At 38.7% G+C, this 24,575-nt stretch overlaps 1 protein-coding gene across 2 annotated transcripts in view; it reads right to left on the bottom strand.

The window, feature by feature from the left end:
• The window catches only part of wnk4b (WNK lysine deficient protein kinase 4b), a 42,648-nt gene that overhangs the window by 13,892 nt on the left and 4,181 nt on the right, over positions 1-24,575 (bottom strand). For both annotated transcript variants that reach the window (XM_079456101.1, XM_079456100.1), the window contains exons 2-5: positions 10,551-10,723; positions 10,253-10,473; positions 8,396-8,553; positions 53-141 (exon numbers count right to left, since the gene is read on the bottom strand). In XM_079456101.1, coding sequence (XP_079312227.1) covers positions 53-141; positions 8,396-8,553; positions 10,253-10,473; positions 10,551-10,723 — 641 coding nt within the window. The remainder of the gene's footprint in view (positions 1-52; positions 142-8,395; positions 8,554-10,252; positions 10,474-10,550; positions 10,724-24,575) is intronic.

A 24,575-nucleotide genomic window follows, 5' to 3' on the forward strand; every position in this document is an offset into this window, starting at 1 on the left:
CAAGTTATTTGCACACGGATCATCTTTAGATCCCCGTATATGTTTTAGTTACCTTTCGTCTTTGTTCATCCGTATGCAGCCTTCAATGATCTCTTTTAATTCAGGGACCTTCACTTTGTAAAAACTGTCTGGCTTCATACCCTGACAAGAGAAAGAGAGAGAAATTATTTGAGAGGCTGGAAATGTTGCAGCTGTCAATCAATTCCAGTCTGGAGTGACGCACCGTTTTGGCAATTCGTGTGAGCGCATGACTGCCAAAAACACACATCCACCCATTTTCACACAGAAACACTGCAGTTAGACAAAACATCATTGAAATAACACAATTGTGATTTTATAAGCTATACAGAAGAGCAGGCTTTTCAACAGCAGTTGCATGAATATATTTAGTCAACAGAACGCATGCCGCCAGTGGTACGTTCAGTCCTTGTGGGCTAAACAGGGCACGTTATCTGTGTTATCTGTGAGGAAGCTAAAGACAGGGAACAGACGCTATATCACTGAAATACATTCTTTGTCGAAAATGGTTTGACTTTTGTGAATGCAACTTTAGTTAACAATGCTTTTGAGAACACTGTTGCACAATTGGACTTACTTGTAGACTCGCCAACACACGTTTGAAGTTTATAAAGGGTATAAAAACAATTCATTTGATAAAAACTACTCAATGGCATAGTCACTAAAATGATTATAGGTTTGTATCAAATTTAGCTATGGAAAAACCTTTAAAACCCTAAAACTCAACATTATGCTCTTTCCAGTCCATCTGGAAAGAGACAGTTCACCCAAAAATCTAAATCCTGTCAACATTTATTCAAGTCAAGTCAACTTTATTTATACAGCGCTTTTTACCATTTTCATTTTTACAAAGCAGCTGTACATGAAACATGTAGACCATAAGAAAACATATAAAGTTATACAAGTAAAAACAAAAGACAGACACACGCACACCGATTCAAACACACCTACATATAAAACACTCCACACATACAATATGCACAGGTATTAACACACATAGACACACACACACACATGCACACAGACGGACACGCACACACACACACAAACTTATTCACCCTCAAGTTGTTCCAAATCTGTATAAATGTATTTGTTGTGATGAACACAGAGAAAGATGTTTGAAAGGTTGCTTGTTAACAGTTCTTGGCCTCCATTGACTACCTGAGTTCAAAAGTGCCCCAGAAATATCACTATGGTGGTCAATGGTGGCCAAGAACTGTTTGGTTACAAGCATTATTTATCTGTGTTCATCAAGAAGTTTATACAGATTTGGAACAACTTGAGGGTGAGTGAATAAAGACAGAATTTTGGGGTGAACTGTCCCCTTAGGTAAAACGCAAAATAAAGGAAAGTTCTAGGTCTGTAAATGTAAACCAGGAAGTGTGCCAGACGTGCATTAAAACAAAACAAATGGAAACCACAATCATTTGCCTTTAAAGAGGACAACAACTTCTGTGTAATCTTCTTCGTTTCACATTGAATGTCCTAACCATGAGAATGCTGTATATTTAAACATCCAAAATGGACAGAACCCAGCGTTTGCCACACTGTGCCTACACCGCACCACATCCAGTGTTGACAAAATGTAAAATTATAATGGTTCTAATGCGTTCTTTTCGCATCGCGCCTAGTCCAGTGTAGACACGGTATAAGCTTACATTATGCAAAAATTCATCACATAAAATGTTCTTGAGCTGTAATACTCCAGAGAGATAGTTATGACCTAACATCTGTATTCTCCCAGCCAAGATTGCTCTTTCTACTCACTGCTGAAATGTTTTATGAACTCGATCCATTTTGCTGCTGGACAGAACTAATGCTACCTTCATGTACTAGGCTGCCCAAAAAACACAGAGAGAAACTTGTTGATGTAACCACAACGCTTTGGTGCTGCTGCTTCAGATAATAGGTCTATTGAAAAGTTCAGATGGAAAGAAAACAGAACATACAAACCAGAAGTACAACTGAGCGGGGTGGGTGAAATTCTCACACCGTAAAAAAGTGATCTTGTAGGCTTTCATCAGCGGTTCAGATGGGGTCCATAACAGGTTACTGTATGGGATTTGCAGGGAATGACATCATATTATTTATGTTGGTTAGACGCCTGCTGATGACATCAGTTTCTTCTGCGAAGACCCTTAGAGACCATTCTGTTTTGTGTCTTTTATGTTTCTCTCGCCATAGTTTTACTCTTATTTTATGTTTCTCACCTTCTTCATTCTCTCAAATGCCTTGAGGAAGGTTGATTACATCACATCTGCACATCAAGCCTAACATTACATTCAGCAAAAATAGATGCAGGCTATATGTGATGGTCTACTAACAAGATGTCAACAGATTCATATTCTACAAGAACATCAAACATTTTGACAAGTACCGAAACATTTATTATTAAGGTCACCCAAAATGAAATGATTAGACTTTATTTTTCAATACCTACACTCATGACAGCAACCCCAGCCCCCCATTTTTAACAATCTTTTTGATATATTTTGAAGAAACATCTGTGAAGATTTTAGAAAAAACAGACCATGAGTATGAAAATCTATGAAAGAGAAACCTGTGACCCCTTGTTCCCGGCACCTTTTTGGGAGTCAACATAAAAATGCATCGTGTGAGCAAACACGCTACGTAATGTTTCAGCTTCACAAACCCGAACAAACACCAAATTGTTAATGTTCTCAAAAACAAACAAGCATTAGACCAAAAAAAACCTTTAAATGTTTCCGCATGAGAACATAGATTAGTTTGACTAGATCTTCCTTCATTTTGCAGGGAACATTAATTATGAGGTTTACGCTCTCTCTTTGTCAATAAATCCAGCTGAAAGCTTTTGATTATAGCCACAAGGCCGGCCCAATTTTCTCCAGCGCTATGGCTAATTGACCACAATCATCTCGTCGGGTGCAGACCTCACTTTTGATGGGAAAACCTTTCATCTCTTCTGTGCATTAAACAGGACAACAGCATGGGGTGAATTAAATGCAAATGCTGATAAAATGGCTCAAATCATCAGATTTGGTCAAAATAACATGTTATTGTTTTTCATCAATCGAGTGTTTTTTCTATGCAATTTAAAAAAAAATATGAAGACCAGGCTTAAGACTCTAAGAAACATAGACAAACATATAGACTTTAACAAACATCCACGTTTGATTTCAAGCATGAATTTCTCCATCACTTCAATCTTTGACATGACCTTATTGAATCAATACTAAAAATATCATGGCTATATTTTTGTACAGAACTCTTTACATGTAAAAGAGTTTAAACAGACACGATAAACGGCTAAATCTCCTAATACAAAACGAAACATCAGCACAGGGCAGCTGTAATTGACAAACACTAACCAAAAATGATCTCATCTAAGTAAACCAAGACCCCCTCAAAAATAAAGTGCTCAATGTGAACACGATGAGCTTTTCATGACAGTTTTGAAACTGTGGTGTCACATCAAACCAGTAATGGCAATGACCGTGATATCAAAACCCATGATTATTGTTATCATGGTAATTGTACACATATCATAATATTGTAAATAATTAAACACCGGTTAAAATTTCCCCACAGAGCCTTAACGGTTACAAACTCTCTTTGCATCACTGCAATTTTATTTTGAGTGTGATTCTCTGACCAAATAAAAGATAAAACGTAAAATGAATTTGACGAATAGCATAATTAATTTCTTTTTAAAAACATATTATCTAAAGTGGTGATGATACTGTGGTTGTATTAGTTTATGGAACTCTGTTTGTACAATATATTTGTGTGTGTTTTTTTCCATTTACTGTGAGCTGCAGGGAAGAAAACATGCTCCGATGGCATCACTTGTTCCACAAAGACTCCCAGAAATAATCAATGGTTGGTTCAGTCTTAAATCTCTCTGTCCATTGCGGGGACACACACACACACACACACAGTCTGTTGCACATTTAATCACACAATGAATCAGGTACTGGTTCCTCTTCTGATCATTTGGGCAAAAACAATACTCTATAAATGTTTCATGTGTCGACAGTTCATTCAAATGTGATCTATGCGTAGGACACAGTCTTCATAACAATGCGTTTATGGTCTAATAATAGCACTTGTGATTCGCAAGTGGTATATAACCTTTTGCCCTCCCAATAACTTTGCATGTGGAAGTTTTGTTCTAACGCCTCCACATCCACAAGAGAAGAAATCGGTCCCCATGGCAATACAGCAGCAGATTTGTGAAAGAGATTAATTGTGTTAATCTTAATTAGATGCAACCGTGACAACAACAGCATCGCATTACTGGAACAACTGAGATCCAGACGAACCGAACGACACAAAGCGTTCTAAAATCGAAATCACATCATCGCTTACGTCAGTGTATTATTTTATGAGCCGTTTTAAAACCGAAGGCAAGACAATAAAACAACACAACTGACCACGTGACACAACGTAACAATAATGAGAGTGAATTCAGCATGCTCTGTCGATACAATGAAAGCCACAGGTGTTTTTAAAATGGCTGAATTATGAACAGATTTTTTAAAGCTGAGCGGTTTTAAGAGGTATTATGCTTGTTTTTTTACCTTAAAACATGACCGCCGGCAGTTCGAAGGACTGACAGGGTGATAACTACATAAGAGACTGCGTTGCCGTGGTAACAACAGGAATATCTAGAAAACCATGTGGCATAACAACACAAGAATTTTAAGTGCATGAGCCGTCAGCCATGTGCTATCTGAAAAATAAACACAGCAAACTAACTGTTTGTTTGGGAATTAATGCACTTAAGTCTCTAAATATTAAAGTTCACTGTATGAGGCTTTGTTCTTCCCAAAAATCTGCTTTGTGGTACAAACACACAAATAGAATCAGCTTGCTGGAGGGAGAAAGTTGTTTTTAAAATGTTTTTCTACTGTCCTTCAAGAAAATCCCCTCACAGAAAAAAAATAGTTTTGCACTCAACTGCTCTTTGAGATAAAATGACCTCTCATGAGAGGCTCATGAGTATTTTCTATGCATCTTTGTGCTTCAAAACTAGTAAGACACGGTTGAACCCTTATGAAAATTACTAGAGTAAAAGAGTGGTAGCATGTTTTTTTCTCAAATTGATAACCATTTGTATAACTACAGTTTACCGAAAATACAATGGTTTAACTATGGTTACTGTAGCAAACCGTGGTCAATTTCTGGTTACCATGGTGTCTGGAGGAGATAAATGTGAGATTACTATCATATTTTACTCAGGAGAAACAACTTAGAAGCAGGCGTGAGAGGTGGATCTTTAATGGTCGGTACGACTTTTCTTGGACTGGAATCAAATGTTTTTCTGCGTATTTACATATAAAACGAATAAATTGATGGACTTGAAAAACAAAAAAGTGAAAGGACTTCATCACTTGTAAATACTGCATGTGTCTGCCTATATATACAGTAATTGTGTTTGCTGAAGTCTTTTGATGTGCTTTAGCAGTTTGCATTTACATGTTATATGTCAATGTTGTTGCAACACAGTCCTATCGCCTTTAAATCTAAATTTTTTCTCCATTTATTCTCACTAATGTTGAGAAACGTCTCTTAACAGCTTGTCAAATGTTCATACATACCATAAAACCCATTCACAGTGTAAACAGAACACAACTATCCACGAACAACAGCCGCATTCTTGTTCACGTAAACATACCGAGTTGAAATGACCCCCCTCCAACCCACACGCTCTCAACCTCCATTGACACAGAAGATGATTTTCATAGAGAAGTGTAACAGCCTAAAGAAAACTGAATATTCATGGTCAGCTGATGTTCAGGCTGATACATTTCTTCCCCCTTGAGCTCAACTTTGGCCCAGTGAACTCCTCTGCTCACCACCCATCCTTACCCTACACTCATAAAACATGCATACTAGTCAACTATGTGTTGTGTGTGAATTACAGCTGGAAGAGTTGGGATGTAAAAGCTCTGAAATCTGAATGAAAACGCCTTTTTCACAGAGCTCATTGCAATGCATTATAGGATTGCCTTACCCTTACAAAAAAAGAGGTTTATTCAAGTGTGCTATTAGTATACTTCTTATAGACTAAAGTATAAGAACATACTTTTTATGTACTGTACTTCTTAAAGATATACATAAAATGACACATTAGTAAACTTGGAGGAGATAAATTATCTGTAATTTACTAGTTGTTTACTCAAAGTATGTCCCAGTCTACAGTTATACTTAAAATTCAAAGTTTATAAGCTAAAAAGTGTGGCAAGTAGTACTGATGTTATACACCAAGCGTACTACAAATAAATTGATATTAGTATTCTTAGCTACTGTATGTAAAATTCTGTATGTAATATTTACATAAGCATGTGATACTGCCTTTCGATTAAACCGTGGTACTTTATTATTTAAAGCAGCTACTGTTTTTAACAGCCTTTTCTCTGAAGTATACTTATTGTATGGTGTCTAAAAAAGTTGCCAACATAGACAGCTCACTAGGCCTTTTGAATGTCTAAAAAAATAATATCTACATAGGCAGCCCACTAGAGGCCTTAAGAATAGAACTATGTCTGTCTCTCTGGTCATCCAAAAAACAAAGATGTCATCTCCGCCCAGCCATGTCATGTCACGCTCACTTCAAAAGGCACGGCCACACATGAATCACATCAGGATGAAAGCATGAAAGCTGCCTGTTAGTTTGTTATGTCAGACACACAGATGATTGTCTCTAATTCACGGTTTACTTCCTCTTTCCATATCCGCTGAATCTGATACGGCCTAACCTTGGCAAAACACTAATGTTTGAAGAAAAACAGGAAAAAAGGATGTGCTGATTGGTCGTAATGTCATAAACACTGGACGGTGATGCAGGACAGGACACTATAATGACCTTGAATGAGGAATGAGTTCATGAGGAAATGAACACAGGCCGAAGTGAGAAACGCACAGGCTTCTATCCTGTAGAACAATTATTTTATGTTTAATTTTAAAACACCGTTTGATATGTTTTAGTTTATTTGAAATCTACACTTCTCAGTCAAATTCAAGAGGATTTTGGGATCATTTTTGCTTATTCGTCCACATTTTCTGAGGTCTTCTTACGAAATCTTTATGATTTTAAACAGATCAAAAGTTTCCGTCATTTTGAATATAAAACTCAAAACACATGTTAAAAACTACCTAGCGCACCTTTAAAGGAACAGTTCACCCAAATATTTGAATTCCGTCTTAATATACTCACCCCTAAGTTGTTCCAAATCTGTATTAATTTCTTGCCAGTTCTTGGCCACTATTGACTACCAAAGTAGGAACAAGTGCTTCAACATTATTTCGTTCAGTTGAACACAAAAGAAGATATTTTGAAGAATGTAGGAAAGCAAACATTTCTGGGGACTATAGTGGTCAACGGAGGCCTAGAACTGTTTGGTTACAAGCATTCTTCCAAACATCCTTCTCTGTGTTCCTCACAACAACAAAATTCATGCAGATTTGGAACAACGTTAGGTTGAGTAAATGATGACAGAATCTTTATTGGGGGTGAACTGTTTCTTTAAGGGAACTGATACAGTGGTAATATGGTAACAATCTATGTTACTAGTTCTAGAAACATTGCATTGAAAGTGTTTCCTCAACATGTGCTGGCCATTAAATTTATCATGACTGGGAAAAAAGACTTTCAGTCCTTTTATTGTGTGAGGTTTTAGGAACATAAAATGGGAAAATCGGCGGGTTTCCCACTAAAATAATAAATCTCCTTTAGGGCATTCTTTGTTTGACAATGCTGCTAGTGTTGTTCTACAACTGTTAAACTGTGTAGATTTTCCTTTGTATATTATACATGTCAACACACTGATTGGTTGGACTCTTTAACAGTCATTCCTACGGGAAGAGGTATAATGGAAGAGATTATAATTATGCAACTGGACGCTCACCCAAAATTGTGGTTACAGTGCCTTGCACATATAAGTGCAATGGAAATAATCACAGATTGCTATCCTGTGATTAGAAATCACACTGAATGCAGGTTGATTCCAGTTTAGTCAAGTACTGGAGCTCAAGAGGGACGCAATAATTGTCCCCTAGATGTCAAGAAATTCACAGACTCTCATAAAACTCTAAACATCACTTAGTGGACTCGTAACGCTCTTCTAGATGGAGCTTTAATGTAGGGGAAAGCCAATGAATTGGGCGTGTAAGAGTTAAGATAGAACAGAATTAGTGGGCGGATCTTTAAAATGATCGACCACAAAATGAGTGTTTGAAAGCCATACGTGTAGTTAAATCAAAAATAGTGTGGAAAGTGTGATCTAAACCCGGCAGTGTTGTCTCTGAACAGTAAATATCTTGCATTGAAATCTAATCCCGGGGCTGTGACGTCTGTGTCACTGTTGTAATACAAGTGCGAGGACTGACTTACGCTGGTCACTTTGCGATAGATCTGCGCAGCGTTTTGGCACTCTGAGTAAGGATACTCTGACGTGGTCATCTCCAAGATGCACATGCCAAAGGCGTAAACATCCACAGCTTCGTCATACTTCTCCTCATACATCTCAGGAGCCATGAACTCTGGGGTACCTGTGTGGGAATAATGAACAAAGCCAACAAAACGAACACATTACATCCATTCACATTTTGCAGGTTTACCAGCTAATTCGATAAAAAGGTTGCAATACATACAAAACTCTGCTGCTTGTGTGCTGACTAACACGTCTTCACGAGAACACATTACTCCTGTGCTTTCTTAATTAAACGGTACGATCTCGGATTGATTTTAAAGTTATTGTCCTAACTTATAAAGCAGTATATGGGCTGGCACCAGAATACATGGTCACATTGCCAACCCCTGCACGGTCTCTTCGTTCTGCTGATTCTCTAATGTCCGTTCAGCCCCGTTGTAAATGTATAACTATAGGAGCAAGGCCTTTTTCTTGTATGGCTCCAAGACTCTGGAACTCACCGCCCTCTTAAAATCTCTTGATTGTTTTAAGAAACTGTTTTAAGTGTTCCTATTGATTGTGATTTTTTAATATAAAATGTGTTTATTATTTTGTTTATTGTTATGGTTTATCCATTTTTTAGCGTATTAAAATGTGCATTATAAATCAAAATAATCATAATTATGATTATTATCAACGCATCTGGACTAAACCAGTGTTATCTCTTTAAAGGAGCAATTTGGAGATTTTAGCAGCAACTAGTGGTGAGTTTGTGTATTTCAACCGATGGCTCACTCTACTACCTCTTCCCCCTTCCATTCGATGCACTTCGGTGGCTGCACAGAACTGAGATTGTGTTGTCACTTCTTTGACAAAGGAGATAAAACGTATTTACGTAACGTCCTTTGTAATGCAGTTTGTCAGTAGAAACAACTGATTTCCATGCAAGGGGACCTGCGGTGTATGTAGATGGAAATACGCATCACTATATAAGGTCTTTATACACGTCTGTTATGTACAGAGGTGGGTAGTAGTGTGCTTCATTTACTTTGTTACATTAACTTGATTATCATTTTGGAAAATATGTACTTTTGAAGTCAAATTTAAAGTGGGAACTTTTCCTCTACCTTGAGTATATTTGTAATAGAACATCTGTAAAAAAAGTTCATTACACTGCGTGACGTTCGACTGCAGTCATCCATCACACATAAAAAAATACATTTAATTTGCTTTCATTTGCCTTGTCAATTTCAACAAACACTTCAGATCCTAAACACCACCATGTATTGAAATGTGTTGTGTATGTTTGCTGGATGACTGCACACTTGACAGTCGAACACTTGATGGACAATGCCTTGCTTGTTACCTTGTGTTTTATTGTAATGTGATTGCTCTCAGACTTGAGCTATTGGTTAGTTTAAGTAGATGTGTTACAGTTGTATCTGGTAACACATCATTGACTTATTCATGTCAGTGAACTTAATCTGGGTTTGAACAGATCGGATTTTAAGACATGTAAAGCCAACAGTAAACTAACGTGATATCTGCAGGAAATGCATCTTGTGAGGAGAGAATTCTGTGTCAAGCCCTCGATGTGTCATAAATACGACATGAAAAGTAAACAAACAGTAACTGATAGTAGAGGTTGTGGTGTTTGAAGTACTGTAACTTTCCAAAGGATTAAAGAAAGTATAGGACAATAATATGCTGGATATGTATAGACTACACACGTTTTGTTTATACAATAAACATTAAATTGTGTCTTTGTTTCTCTCCAAAAACATTAGTTCCTTTAAAACATGTCAATATAATAATCACTAGGGTTCATTTTAACTCACCGATGACACTTTTGGCAAATGAGGCACTCTTGAGTGTGGCTAGACCCAAATCACCGATCTTAACAGATCCTGTGGGGCCGGTGATGAAGATGTTGTCACACTTGAGATCTCTGTGGATTATGGGAGGCGTTCGTGTGTGCAGGAAATGAAGACCCTTGAGGATCTGATGACTCCAGCGCTGCAGAAGCTTGAGCTTCATCTCTTTAAACCTTTTCAGGTACCTACAGCAAATCCAAACGAGACACCTTTTCAGCTTTTTGATGTCTGTTTCCAGTTTATAGAGAGCAATTGAACTTACGTCTTTAGGGTTCCTGAAGTCATGAGCTCTGTCACGAGTATGATGCACTTTTGACCTTTCATGGTGGACTTCCAGGAGTCGTAGAAACGGACGATGTTTGGATGCTGAAGGCATTTGAGCATATCCACCTCTTCACTGAAACGCTGGCGCTCCACTTTCGTCAGCCTCCTTGTCTGTCAAAACAAACATCAAATATATTTATGGGTTATTCCATATTTATCCAAAATTATCCATAAACCCTATTCACATATTCTTGTGGGAATGAAACAATTAAAATATCTGTAATCATTTTCTCACCCTGAAGTTGTTCCAAAGTAATATACATTTCTTTCTTCTGTTAAACACAAAAGAAGATTTTTTAAAGAATGTGGGAAACCAAACAGTAAAACTACTACGGTAGTCAACGGTGCCCCAGAACTGTTTGGTTACAAACATTCCTCCAAATATCTTTCTTTGTGTTTAGCACAGCAAGAAAATGTATATAGGTATGGAACAACTTCTGGGTGAGTAAATGTAACAAAAAATTAAAATAAAATGTTTTACCACAGCGAGTTTAATTGGAACATCCACCTTGACACAAGGCCAAAGGTGTTTGTTGCAACACCCTGAATGTCAGTGATAAGACATTGTGTGCTTTCTCACTGCACAAACAAAGCGTCCACGGGGACATTTTCTTTCAAATCCATACTAACACGCCCGAAATCTCACACATTATCTGAAATTTTCTTTTAATAAAGTGTCAGCTGAGATTGACCTCACAAGCTTTACGTGTCAAATCGAAGCAACTGACTGAATTGCATTAACAGGTACTCTGTGTTTATAAAACATTAAGCATGCAGCACAAGCCAAACTGTGATCAATCCTCAGGCTGGCACCCGGTTTGCCCTAAAAGAATCTCTTACGCACATGGAAAAGTTGACAGTCTGCTTTGATTTGATGCAGTGGGGCTTTAAATGGCACAATTTTCTGCCAGCGCTTAAGTTGACAGAAGCTGTTGGTCAAAACACATACGGCAACCCTGAGTATGTTTAAGTTTCCAATGCTGGCTCGCAGACTTCCCGATGTGTTCCACACATGACAATCCAGATGGTGCCAACAACCTGAAGGCCCCTGAGACAGGTGACAGGTCGACCGGACCGATGAGTGTAGTTAAAGTGTAAACAGCCTTACATGAAAAACACACATCAGTGCTTTTAAAAACAGAGAACTGAGTGTCCAGAATGAGTTTATGTGTAAATGATGTGTTGGTTTGGAGGCACAAGCCAACACTGACTACTGTGGGCATACATAATCTATTGACAGAAATGCAATATAATATACAAAACTATGTCTTCAGAGGCGTATAAAGACCTTCCATAATGAAGCGTTATGTTCTTATTACCATACAATGAGCTATTTCTATTTACATACACCGCAGTTCCCACTACATGGAATTTGCCATGTTGTTTCTACAGTAGCGGACAAACTGCTTTACAGAACTCGTTTTGTAAATACGTTATCTCCTTCACAAAAGAAACTAAAACGTAATGACATCTTAGTCCTATGCTAGCATGTATAGCGCTTCGAAAGGGGGGGTTGAAGTGAGCCATTGGTTGCAATTCACAATCTCACCATCAGATGTCACTAAATTCCATACACTGGACCATTAAAGTCAAAGAATTCAATATGAAATTATCCATCTCGTTGGTATTATCCATACCAACTCTTCCAATTCCAAATGATCTGAGCAATGCTATTGACATACATTTTATAGCCATATACTTTTAAAATATGCCTAAATAATACATTTTAGGAGAAACATTTTTTTAAGTTAAAACAACTTCTGAGCAACCCCCTTTTCCTTTGGGCCTTACTGACAGAGCTTAAATACACTGGGACACAGAATGCGGGCCACAGAGGGCTGGTTATGTAACCCGGGCAGCAGAGGGCGATTTTGACAGGTTTGGAGTATGAAGAGAGTGCGAGTGTGTTGAGAGTACTGTGATGAGAGTAATGCAGAACTAAAACATCAAGTAAGGCATGACGGTGGATCCAGTGTCGTATGTGTAACACAGAGCTGCTGAGGAATGCTGTTGCGTCTGACGGCGCTATTTCGGGATGAACCCATCCAGAGCTCTGGAGAAACGCCTGTGTGAAAGTCACTCTCTCTGCTCAACCACAACTTCCCTCTAGATCAAACAGACATTACAAGACATTTATCACAGGAAGGAACAGCATCTTCTATAAATAATTTTAGTGAACTCTTAGAAGGGAATGTTTGCATAAAAAACACTTGTTATAAATATGTAACTACACTACAATGTCTCAATGGATGAAGAATCCATCCTGGTTTTCTGGTTCTCTATGTCACGTCCGGAAAACCAACATGGTTTTCTGTTTTATACCGGCTATTTCTTTAAGACAGAGTGGTTTCCCCTCACAGTACAAAATCTCTGGCAGAAGCCCAATGGTGGTGGACTGGCTCATGCTCTAGCTATAGCAGTCAATTTAGTTCAGTGTATTCACCGCTAATGGTGAGCCAGTGAGAAACACACGGTCCGCTGTTGAGTTTGACATGTTTAGGAAGGAGAAACTGAGCCTTTTTCTAAGCAGCTATAGTTGTCATGATCCTGCCTTGCTCTCCCTCCGGTGTCACGTCCTTTAGTCCCGCCCCCTTGTTTCCCCGGTTAGCGGTCCATTAGTGTTAGTCTTGTCTCCAGCCCTGGTCCATCTTTCCCTTAGTGTTTCAGTCCCCTCACCTGCTTCGTGCAATCCTCCTGTTAGCTTTCCCTTAGTGTTTCATCCATGTCACCTGTGGCCACTCTCCCTGTGTCATCAGTCCTTGTTAGTGTTTCCCTTTATCAAGCCCCAGTTTCCCTCTGTCCCTGGTCGGTTCACTTTGCACACTTTGCACACTTACCCTTCGTCTGTCTGGATTACCCGTGTTCCTGTTCCCTGGACTCAAGTTTGTGGACTTAGTTTGTTATTCTTAAGACCTTGTTTGTTTTGTCCCCCTTGTGGGAAGTTTTAGTTTTCAGTCTTGTTTGTGTTCATGTTTTCCCCATCGAGGGTCTTTGTTTTGAAATAAAGTCTTGTTGTTCGACACATGTCTGCCTGCGCTTGGGTTCTGTCCACAACCATAACAATAGTGTCATTTAATAGCTGAAGTTAAAAAGGGGAGCACTGAGGGAACATTTTCTATATAGCGTTTGAGATGCGTTACAGAACTTTGAGAGAAGTTTTCCTTGAGAAAAGAAAATGTTCTCACACGCTTCAAAATAAATTCTCCATTTTTGCAGTTCTGGTCTTGAATGTGCAAGACAGCATTTGATTCATTTTAGGGAATTCCTCACATTGCATAACTGTACAAGAAATTTTGCATTATCAGAGCTCAATGACAAATTTGGAGGAAGACCTACGACCACCTACATTACGCTGTAACAGTTAGCAAAGCAACTTGTGACTTCAATGTATTACTTCTTAATGCTTTACTGGGAATGTCCAAACAAGTGGTTCGTTGCATTTTCACCCCGGCTGTTTGTTCATAAAGGGTGAGAATGTTCTTTTCTAGCTAATTTTATTACAAATTCATACACCATCAAGTGTGGCAAACTCACTACTTAGCAGTAACATTATGTCCATGTCCCTGTTAAAAACAATTCTCTATAGATAGATCCTCTATGCAATGCTATTGCACCATGATCTTTGTCAGGACTCGGGTCTGATCTGCACTGGTGGCGTTCGTTTGTCTTTGTTTTTGTCGATCGCATGTGAGAGCTGTCAGCTCACCAGTGTTTTCCTCTGTCTCCCTACACACCTGGTACTCTTTTCCACTCATCTCGCACTCCTGCTTCCACTCTACGAATTAATTCACCTACTATTTAGTCCCCGCCAAGATTCGCACTCACTGTCAGATCGTTCGTTTTTCTAGCGTTATTGACCCGTGGCTGTTAGTCACAGCACTTCCTTGAATTATTACTCTTGTCTAGGAAGTCTCGTCTTGTCTAAGATATCAGTCTTGTCTAGTCTTGGATATCAGTCTTGTTTTGAGGATCACTCTCGTCTAAAAGTTTACTAACTATTTTTCGTGACCCGTCATCCCGTTAGATCGCTTTCTAGTATTTGGTATTACTCCCTGTGTACTGGTTGCCCAGACGCATCTTCTCTACGTATATTAACCATTACCTTGGACTCTGCCTTTCAGACATCTAGCCCATGCGAGTGGAGACCGCCTGCCCTATCGGTGTAGTTGGACTGCTTTATTCCCCGGGTTTTCACCTCTCTATCTAACCAGACTCCAGCGCCGCTATTTTCTACACGGTGTTACCACTTCTTTCACAACCATCGCGATCCCCACCTCACCTTGCCCAGTTCGCTGACTGCCTCGGATGTATCTCCGCTGCCGACAGCTACCGCGCCACTCGGACGGGTGTCACTGATCATCACCTCCCGTTCTACGGAGGAGACGACTTCTCTTCCCCTCTGCACGGGACTTGCGTCGCTGACGGCTGAGGAGACCCGAGTCTTCCTCGGATTTTCGCGTTTCGCGTTCAATGGATTATCCCTCTCAGGCACATTCGAGAGGTTGAACTATCACTCTGCTCCGGGGACTACATTTCCCTGACTCTTTGTGTGAACTCTTTCCTGTGTGTTTATATGGTGGATTATTTACGAGTCAAGTTTGTCCGGGGCTGCTGACAGACTGGAAGGTTTTTTGACTGAGCGCTTGGTCATTGTGATCTTTACTGTGGGGATCCCCTTTTGAATATTATTTCATTGACTGCCTATATTGTCTGAATACTGTTCTGTGATTGCACCTGATTTAATTGGAATTAAAGAAACCCTTGACTCCTGCATCTGACTCCAGTCCTAGTCGTAACAGATCTTAGAACAAACGATGCATAGTTTTCTTTTCGGCACAACAAAAAACAAACAAAAAAACTAACATAAATACAATTGCTGGTTTACTGTCACCCCAACGTTGGGTCAAAAATCTACATCAACGCAACCTTGGGTCACATATAAACCATTTGCTGGGTCAATTAAACCCAACGTCTGGCTTTGTTCCTTCTGCCCCAAAATGCTGTTTTAATGGCTCTGTAGTTCTTTTAATAGGTAAACTATATCAGAAATTATCAGTTACTTTCTACAAAAGCAACAGTGAGGAGAAATCAATTTTTTTGATGAAAATGAAAGTGATCCTTCCAGATCACAGATAAGAATGTTTGCAGGAATTTAAACATATCAGCCAAAGTCATTGTTTGGACCAGCGGCTTTTAATCACTGATATTCAGAGACTTCAAGGGCATTACTGGGTTGAAAACAAGTATTTACCACAATCTGTTTGAACCCACAGCGAAGTGAGGCAAAAAGAGACACAAAGGCACAAATGACATCACTTTTCTATATGTTTTTCTTGAACAGCAATGAGAATGAATGCCGAACAAACTGAGAAATTTGCCGCACACTGAAATCCTCTGGTTGGTTGCAATAGTCGGTGTCTCCTGTGATACACGGTGTCCGCCCGCCAAACAATAACATCACTTTTACACTGCACCACCGACCCCCACCATCATTTTTAATATTTATAGTAATAAATCACTTAGTTAAAGACCAGCGCATCTAAACGCGACTGCTGCATTCAGCGTAACCGGAACAAGTGTCGTCGTGTGGTCCTTTCCCGAACCCACCCACTGCTCTTCCTGTCCTCTCACTCACTTTACTGTAAATACTGTATAAAGCAAAAATGCTAAAAATACACATTTTCCATTTTCTCAAATCTCACTTTTTTCTCTAAGCTTGGGAAATGTCACGAGCCAAATTCATACTTGTGTCGCCCACATGATCTCAATATATAAAAATGCAGATGCGGTAAAAAAAAAGACAATTACACAGGAATTATCTCTGCCTACACTGTTGTTAACATTAAACTCCTCTCTTCATTCAGTTACCATGTCCATGCAAGTAGTAATATTACATGGGTCATTAGACTTCACATATACTGTGGGCTTGGTATTCTTAGCCACACTTCAATAAATATTTGACCCTGAATGCCACTGTTACCTAACTTGTGTTTGTAGCCCCTGCTGTTCTGACAACAGTTGTACTGTCATTAAAAGTCAATATGACGATAACATATGTCTTTAACTACATACATGGTTAATGTCATGGGGTTTGGGTAACATAATAAAGACAAACGGCCGTCTAGTTTTCAGCAAATACCTCATAATGTAGTCTATTAGGTCGTCGACTTGATGCCACGAGTCTTGCAACAAGAACCTTATCTGTGGTTTGAGACACAGTAGGTGCTAATGTAGGCGACAAGATCACATGTTTAGCCAAGGTTATGATGAACTACTGGAAACTTCTCTGGTTCCTTTCTGGCATCTCAGATGGTGGTTGTGATCTATGAAGAAGTGGTTGCCAAGCATTTCCATGGTAATCCATATGTTTTCTAGGTGCCAGTTTACATGGTTTATGTCAGTGGGCTTAAGCAGGATGAAAACATGCCAAATGATCACATGAGATCTCACTACAAGCCACAGGTCTAAAAGCAGACGTTCACATATCACATAAGCTTGAATAGATCGTGGCACTACAACAATAACAATATAATATTTGTAATATTGCTTTTTATTTCAGAATGCAAGACAAGTACGTACTACAAAATCTCCGTCTTTCCACTTCTCCTCAATGGCAATAGATTTCTCTCTGGTTTTAAATCATCTGTCAGACAGGAATTTGCCCAAGCAAACCAGAAGAACGATGGATGTAGAGGTCAATCTAAAAACTCAATGGATGCTTCCTCTTCCTCTACATGTTACGAAAGTCTTGATTTATGGATTGTCAAAACACCACGAACAGAATCTCACTGTCGTAACAGAGAATACAGTTAAAACTGACAATATGGCAACGATGTGTGGAAAAAGCTGCTCCTTTTTACAGCGGTGGTGTGTTTGTTGAGCCTGAGAATCTCACTTCACATTATCAAACTCATATAAATGATTTGATGAATTGCTGTGACACGATTTATTGGTCTGGAAAAACAAATGATGTTTGACCACAGACAGAGAAGATTATCGAGAACTGAACAGAAGAGATCACACACTTGACAAAAACCTTTCAACCCATTAAAATCGAAACTTAAAATAATGACCTTAAAGTAAAACTAAGATTCACTTCAGTTATTCAACCATTTTTAACTTATCCTTGACTTCAAACTAGATGTTAAAACTTCAAGATGACTTTTTGCAGGGTATGGTCTACTCTTTTTTATCCGTGGGTTGAAATTTGACATATTCATAAATTGTAGTTGACCTAAATGTGTGTATTGAACTTATTTACTCTATCAAATGTATATTTTAACCTATAAATAATCAAACTGAATCGGACTATTTATCTTTAAATAGTCAATTCAAACTTTTCTAAAAAAAGGATAACCACATTTCCTATAGGATTTTGTTCATTAGCTGTAAATCTCGAGGTAAGACCATTTAATTTATGTAAATATAATATGTCAATGATTACTGCTATATCGAAGTGTCTAATGCATAACAGTGATTTATGTATGAGCGGCATATTTTCAAATGTGGTGTTTGGGCTATTTTTGGGCTAGTTTTGAGTGGCCATTGGTTGGGTTTTGTTAACCTGGCAACCCTGACTTTTTTGTCTGTCTTCATTACAATTTATATTATCGGAATCTTTCTTATTCTCAACTTTCTTAATTTTGCTTTCCAGCAAATATATCTAAACCCTCCAAAACAAGAATACATGTGAGAATAACGCTGGAAGACAGGACTTGTTTTGAGAAAATATCTCAAATTAAATAACACCATTTGCTTCGTGCTTCAGGAATACATTTTGATTCAAGCTTAAAGCAAAAAAACACAATTTGCGGATGAAGTAATAAAATAAAAATTGCCTTCATTTAAATCTTAAACGTACTAGGCTTCATCAGTCCATGTATATTGTTTCAAGGAAGTTTACATTCTTAGCTTAGATGTTTAATTGTTTAGATGTTTAGTTTCCTGGAAAGCAAAAGCAAAATACCGATCAAGAAAGTTGTTTTTGGCAGCAAGGCCTTTATTGTATTTATTCTCTTGGCTTTCACAACTGATAACTACTTCCTATTCTGTCTTCCAAAGTTCATGTTTTTAAGTGATAGTAAGTGAGTAGCGCTCAAGGGCCTGGCACAAGCCCTACCTTTTCTTTGGAGGAATCCTGCCTGAGGGATAGAAGGCTATCTGCTGTCTGTGTGGAATGTCTCATTAAACCAGCATCTTGCTCATAAACCTCACTGATTTATAAAGGGGTCTTAGAGATCCAAAACGTCTAGATGTGGCCTTTTATGATATTTTCCTGTAGCCTCTGGCAGACGATAATCAAGTACTCCTGAATATCAGCTGAAGGCTGAAACGTATCTTTATATATAAAACCAAGCGGCATGATGTTGGGTCATAGGAATAAGGATCACGTGTAATGAAGATCAAAATGTTCTGCTTTGACAACAGCAGGCTGTAAAGAACACTGCCAGGACCACAAGGGTTTCTTCTTTCCCAGGAGTTAATTTCAGCATCTGTTTACAGTGAGGGGTGGTGTGAAGTTAAAATACGTCACTCTTTTTATAATAATCTCCAAGTTAAAAAGGGTACTGATGAAACCGCAGCTTTGCGGACTGCGATGGGTTGGAGTGCTGTTTATCTAGTAGAAATCCAGTAGAAAGAAAAGACAGATAAGGACAGTCCGAGTATCACCTGAACTCATGTTATATAAAAGCCATCTGTTTAGCATCTCTGGTTCTTCTCTCTAAACAATAATTATGGTTGTGAAATTATATAAAAGTTGCATTTCATCCCACGAGTCCCCAAGCGCAACAAACAAAGTTTGAACGATCGTCACCACATGCATGGCCAACAGCGGCAATTCAAGGTAGTGATATAAATCTCCAAGGACAAATGAGTTTCGTTCATTCATAAATCATTTTTCATAGCACTATATGTCCAGAGGGAAGGAGTCATGACTCATAGTTTTAATAAAGAGGGGTGTGTGCAATATTTTGCAAAGCTATTTAATTTGGATGGGGAAGTCCGCGTGGGAACGCAAAGTGTAGAACAGACCTGTGACTGACAAAGATGTGTCTACACAGGCCATCAAACTCAAAATGTTCAGATCTAAAGAATAATATTCTACATAATGCTGGGTTATTTTCAACCCATGATCAGGACAAAAGGGATCCAACCGTTGAGTTAAATGTACTCGTGCTCATATTTGACCCAACCATGGACTAAAACAACCCATCATAGATAAATGTTGATTGGGTTTGCCTCTTTTTAACCCACCTATATAGCTGAAACTAACCACCAGTTTTATAGTAACATGTTTTATGAGGTAGGGGGGACGAGAGCCAGGAATCGAGGCCGTATCCTCTCGTATCACGGAGGAGATCGGGAGCATAAGAGGACGAGCGATCGGACTGTCAGTGAGAGAGGACCAGGCCTGGCTTTTAGTTATGGTTTGTGTGTGTCCCCGGCAGTCGCCCGTGAGGGGGCTGCCGGATGTCTATTTACGTTTACATATACTTTCATAATTAAAGATGTTTGCCGGTTCCTGTCTCCTTCCTTCCTCTTATTGAATCTTGTAACATTGCCCATAAACAAACAACCATAAAGATAAAAAAATGTTTTCTCTTTTTAATTGATCGCATTACAGCAGGGAATGGTAACATAATAAATACTGCGAGTGCTTCGGCCCTTCTTGATCAACCAGTGTTAAGCAAAATGTCTCGTTGCGACTCAACAAAGACAATACACCCGATTATAAACACCACATTTGTTGCCTATAGTTGGAACAGAATTACTGATTATTAGGACTTAAATTGTCTTCCGTGCATAGCAGGCCTTGATCTCTCCCAGATACGCAGAGCAATCGTTTGTGAAATTCTCTGCACTAACCTGAACATATGGATTGTACTTCTCTAGAACAGTGTTGAAAATAAAATGTAACCATTCTTTTTTGTTGTATCGTCGTTTGGCAGGGAAAAAGTCATGGTGACATGGCTGCGAGGGTACAATGAGATTTACGGAACACGATTTGACTAAGATCGCCCAAATCAAAACGCAAGTAAGGTGGGAGGTCTTAGTCATTCGCCGGGGTGTGGTTACACGAGGCGTTTCAGGCAGATCTGGATGAGCATTCGCTTCTGGATAAAATACATATTTTGTTCCAACACTTAAATTTGAGCAATTTTACGGGTCTAACGCATGCATGGGGAACTTATAACACACCAAAGACAAAGAAAAACACGTATTTCCGGCGAATCACCCCTTTAATGAATGTAAAACCTTACTGTGAGCGTCTGCGCAACAGGAGAAATATATGCTTGTTTCAAAGCTACTTGAACAAACTACCCAAGCCCTTGTGTCACAACAATCAGGTCTACCTGTGAACCAAATTATTTATTAGCACCATCACTGCATTTCATTATGAATCCACATTAACAGGAACCTTCTGTCATAAGAAACGCAGAGAACAGTAGCATTTATGGTTCACGAGGCAGTGAATGCGTGCAAGTATGAATCAGATCCAACGTTTCAGAAGGACAGCGACGATATATTGCAACGTAATCTCTCGTATGTTCCCATATATTTTTGGTTCAAAGGGTTACTGTAAATTACGGATTTGGAGAATGATGACACAAGATGGGGTGTAATCTCAAAACATACTTACAAACGAAAGTACAGAGAGTTACAATAAGCTTCAAAACAATATAAGTCAACCTTGTAGACAAAAGGGCAGAACAAAAAACCTTGAACTTGAGGAAAAACTACAGGAAATAAGGTGAAAAATACAACAGCACAGACAATAGTGCACACAGACATGAAATCTTGTCCTGGTCACCTTCCAACCACAGCAGATCTACATGTGATAGCAACACTTGTGTGTGTGTGTGTGTGTGTGTGTGTGTGTGTGTGTGTGTGTGTGAATATCCCACATTCACCTGCTACTACTCCTGCTGATTCCTCTCTGACAGATGATATCTGGCAAATGTTCCCATCAGAGGACACTGGAAACATTCACATATTTTCAGACAGGAAGAAAAGACTTAACTAAACATTCTAGTGGCCAAATGCTAAATGCCAATAAAACTTCTTCCGTCTTGTTTAGCCAAGCGTCGAACCTAAGACACTTTATGGGAAACAGCGCTGAATTTCTAACCTGGTCTTACGTAGGCAGACTTGTGATATAAAGTTTGCCACGCTGCGCCTTATTTTGGTAAACATCATGGATGTAAAAAAGCCAACCGCTGTTTGATTTATTTGTCATTTAGGCGCAGGTTATCTGATAAAAGGTTATACCGCTACAATAGACCAGTCTCAGGGTAAAAATGTAACTCCATGTAGCTCCAAATGTAAATGTAACTCCACCAGAAAATGTAAACAGACCTTGTGATAAGAATATCTGTCCGTTCAGTAATAAGTAATAACTTCATTTGTTACTAAGTGCTTTAAACCACACTACCCTTCAAAGGTCCGATGCCACAAGTTGACAAATGTTGGCAAATCAATTGATAAGTTCACAAAAGCTCTCATTGCTTTTTTGTGTTCATCGAATACACAACACTGTCAGTGCAATGCATTATACTGAGCACATAGGTCACTAACACAAGAACGATGTCATTTCATGAGCCACAATAGCATAAACCGAAGACACCATCTAACACTTAACCTGTTTTGCATGTGTTCAATCTCACGACTTTCTCTGTCACAAACAGCCTCTAGGGTGACGTCTAATTCAAAAAGTGGACTTATAACATACAAAAACACTGTTTCCCTGTGCTAGGTGACTGGTTCAGCCAGTCTTAAGCTACAAAGGGCAGGGCAAAACTGAGGGTTGTTTAAAGTACCAACAGGTCTCATGTAACCAATGTGAAACAGACTTTAAAGCCTTATTTACACATACAATAGATATCATTTGCAGGTATTGTTTGTACTCAGACAAGCCAACGATACGGTAAAAACACCTTTAGAGTACACTAAAAGTTATGATGCGGTACACTGAAGGGTTCATCAAGACCGGGCAACAATAACTGATAATAGTGTCAAACGGCATAACCATAAAAAGAGCTTTTACGGTTCTCAGAAGATTCCCAGATTTAATTTCTCGGGAAATAAATGAGGTTATATACAGCAGCATCTCTATACGCTGATGAGAAGGCCCATATGAAATCTAAGATTTACAAATAACAAACACATCCCATGACTCCTGTGTTTGTTTGTTACATATTTTGGCAAATTCAATTTTGACGCTCTCAGCCACAAGTTTGTACACGTTTAAATACATTCCACTGAATGCTGCAGATTCTCATTAAACATGCATTTGCTGTTCTATCACTGTCGAACCAGCACGTCGGTCTTTGTTTCTAGATCTACAACGAATCAGCAACACCATTACGCTCATCCGTCATCACTCTCATGCCTAATGAGATAATACATGCTGATATTCAATGGGTGATCGACATCGCTGTCAGTTAGTAGAAATATTACGAACTTAAATTGTAAACATACAGAAAAATGCGGCATGTACAGCTTTGAGATTCAAAATGTTTCGCCTGGTACAGAAGCACTGAAGGAGGGAGGCAGATCCAGGAGATCCGGGGGTAGATTCGTTCAGTAGGTAACGCGGATCAGTAGGTAACCCCCTAGCAACCAGCAACGACAACCTAGCAACACCTTAGCAACCACCGCTGACACCCTAGCAAAAATCTAGCAACCACCCATGCACTGTGACGACAAATGAGACTGTTCTTTTAGCTGCCTAGAGAAATACATTAACATACATTAACACTGTTTTTTGCCAAGTAAACTTTATCTTGATTCAGATATATTAGCAACTATCGTGCTATTGCTCTTCTATGACATATCGCTTTTTGCTCCCCGAACTCTTTGTAAGTCGCTTTGGATAAAAGCGTCTGCTAAACGACTAAATGTAAATGTAAAAGTTAAAAAAGGCAATGATGTTTGAGTTAGCATTATTACAAATATCTAATAAGGATAACAGAAAACATCGCAATGCATAAATTCACTTTTCAATAAAAAGGTAAATTAAGGAGCCGGCTTGAATGACCTACACATCAATTTAATTAAATATCACTAAAAAAGCATGTTACAGGGCACCTACAGATTGGTTAAAACTGATGTGCTGTGCGATAGATACCACAATGTGGCTTTAGGCCGTAGTCTTTAATCATCACGAATGTCAAAACAGTCAGTCATGACATCTTAGGGTGGAGTTTTATTCAAGAGCAGAATGTGTGTCGAAGCAGGACGTTTTACAGTTCTCTTATAATATGTTGGGACAACAAACCTTCTTGTAACTAGCTGTTGTTATCTTTCAATCTTTCATGATTGTAATTCATGACTGACTTCTGCTGAATAAGCAAGATAATAGGTGTGAAACAAGCGAGATGGGGCAGTAAAATCCTGCTCTGTTAGAAACATACAACTGGATTACAACGGGTTTGAGTCTCCTTCAGAATATAGCTTTTGTGCTAATGTAGTTTTTTTCTTCAATGAACCTTACATCACAGACAGACACAGGGACTGGAAGAAGTGACTATTTAGGTATGAAAAGCAGCTCATTTGGGTTCGAAAGGCAAACGCCGGAGGCATTCGGCTTATTATTACACAACACAGTGCTTCGGGGAGCTGGTACGCACTTGTGCAGCCTGAAGCTCAGAAATAATGCTTGGTAGTGAATTCATTTCTTGGATAATCCATCTTCAAAGTCACACGCCCAGAAAAAGGATAAATTACAGATTACAATGATTTCTTCAATACATCAATGAAATGTAGAGCCAAAATATCTTGAGTTCCCTAAACTTTTTTATAGGAACACATTTTTATCTTCTTTTTTATATATTGAGATATCTCATAAATGTCTTCATTAGAGTTTAAAAAAATATCAAGTGAATATTATTGAATATTTTAATATGAATTTAAACATTTCTCATGAAATTTTCCCAACTATAGATTATTTGACCACTGTAAC

This window comes from Barbatula barbatula, assembly GCF_947034865.1.
Source record: "Barbatula barbatula genome assembly, chromosome: 5".
In the NCBI taxonomy this organism is placed as follows: domain Eukaryota; kingdom Metazoa; phylum Chordata; class Actinopteri; order Cypriniformes; family Nemacheilidae; genus Barbatula; species Barbatula barbatula.